Here is a 1,966-nt window from a genome sequence, read left to right on the forward strand (position 1 = left end):
AAATGAACGACAGGCTATGCAGGCAAGCTTCCAGACCACAGTAGACGAATGGACAGTTAACAAATTTTGGACACATATGGAAGGAAGGTACGTGCAAGGCCCAAGCACCACCAGCCTGTACCCAGCCAATACAAGGTATGGTGAGGTCGGGGGTCAGAGATTCAAAGGGCATGGTTTGGTGGTGGGAAGAGGGGAAAAATCTATTTTTGAGGTTCCGGCTCAGGCTCTTTTGGGGAAGTGTCCTGTTGGGATGACTTACTACCCAAAAGAAGCAAGCTGAGTTTGAACCACAAGGTGTATGCCGTGAGGGATAAGGAGAGAGAAAGAACCCAGACCGTAGCAGGAAAGGAAGCTACGGCAGACAAGCAAACAAAATACCCTCTTTGTATGGTGATGGGGGTTGGCACACAGACGAAACAGTGATGCTCGGCCAGTACACCTAGACCAAACAAAGAAGGTTAAGGGCTAAAACAGTAAAATCCGATCACGACAGGTGCTATAAAAAGAGGATCTTGCCGTGAACAGAAAAATAGAGCAACAACAGGAACCTTAACTAAGAAATAGGAATTTGAAAAGGGAAACCAAGAAATAGAAAAGGAAACGAGTAGGAAGGAAAGAAAGAAAACAACCAGAAAGAAAAATAAAGTGAGAATTAGGACAGCAAGCATACACCGGTAGATTGATTCCCTCTCTCTCTCTCATGAAATCCTGCTCTCTACGAAAAACCCCAAGGAGACTCTGTGCATAAAACCATTCAAGTTCGTTTCTTTCAGGGCAGTTAATCTCCACGACAGAACTTTTCCTGAGAGATTAATTGCGTTGAGAAGGAACGTTCTTTCCTCTCTGGTTTTGCTCATACGGACCAAATTTTAGTTCATTTCTTCATCTTCTAATTAACCCATACGTATCAATATTTGTTCACTTTTGTTTTGTTCTTTTCTTTCTGTAAAAGTGATTATTATGGTTATAATTGTGTTTGAAGGTTGTTTGGTCATTTCCCACTGAGTAGCCAAATATTTTATTTATATTATTATTATTATTATGTCTGCCACAACTTGTCTGAAACAGCTCTGCCTACCGCATGTTCCTGGCAAACCTGGCTTAGTTTGCGCACAAGCCGAACCAACTTGAGTTGCAGCTGGACCGGTCCCAACTCCCTTATCCAGAAAACTTGGGCCTAGTGTCATAGGAAGCAGCCCAAAACCACTAGCACAGCCCACCACTTTACAGACGGGTATTTCAAATTCTGGTGAAGTGTAGAAGAAACAGCTCTTAGGGCGTGGAGCCAAGGTTTGGCCACTATGGCTGTGTATGACGAATAAGCATCAACCACAATGAAATCCACCTCCACCACGTCTGAACCGGCCTGTATGGACAGTCTGATCTGTCCCTTTGGTGTAACAGTCTTCCCTTTGAAACTCACCAAAGGGGAATCATATGCCATTAGGTCTTTAGGCTTTAGGTTCAGCCATTTGTACAGATCAGGGTACATTACTTCCACAACACTGCCCTGATTTACTAGTACTCTCCTCACGTCAAACCCCCCAATCCTAAGTGTAACTACCAAAGCATCGTCATGGGGTTGGATGGTTCCAATCTTATCCTCGTCTGAGAATCCCGGCACAGGTGAGGCTCCCTTTTTAGGCCTTTTGAATTCCCAATCATTGTCCTCGGTGGAGAGCCGAGCCACAGACATTACCCTGGAGGGAAAAGAGTCGATTTCTTCCCGAAGTGGCAAGGATGACATTTATTGTGCCTATGGGAGGTCTTAAAGATATGTCTCTCCGGGGTTCTTGGTTTGCCTGACCCAGATGACCACTGGAAGGATGTAAAAGGTGCCGCAATTTTCCTTCTCGGACCAACTGATCCAGGTGGTTCCATAGGTTCCTGCAGTCTTCGGTGGTATGTCCGTGGTCTTAGTGGTACTGACAATACAGACTCTGGTTGCGCTTTGAAGAGTCTCCAA

The 1,966-nt window shown here is 45.0% G+C and overlaps 1 protein-coding gene across 1 annotated transcript; it reads right to left on the bottom strand.

Moving 5' to 3' along the window:
- Positions 1-1,183: 1,183 nt before the first annotated feature.
- On the bottom strand, positions 1,184-1,696 carry LOC115950193. Its single transcript, XM_031067434.1, has one exon. The coding sequence runs from the start codon at positions 1,694-1,696 to the stop codon at positions 1,184-1,186; it is 513 nt and encodes a 170-aa protein (XP_030923294.1).
- Positions 1,697-1,966: the final 270 nt, after the last annotated feature.

This window comes from Quercus lobata, chromosome 1 (genome assembly GCF_001633185.2).
Source record: "Quercus lobata isolate SW786 chromosome 1, ValleyOak3.0 Primary Assembly, whole genome shotgun sequence".
NCBI classification, from domain to species: domain Eukaryota; kingdom Viridiplantae; phylum Streptophyta; class Magnoliopsida; order Fagales; family Fagaceae; genus Quercus; species Quercus lobata.

What these genes read in the sequence shown, in the direction of transcription:
- LOC115950193 (XM_031067434.1), bottom strand. Translation starts at nt 1,696, where the DNA reads ATGTCTGTGGCTCGGCTCTCCACCGAGGACAATGATTGGGAATTCAAA.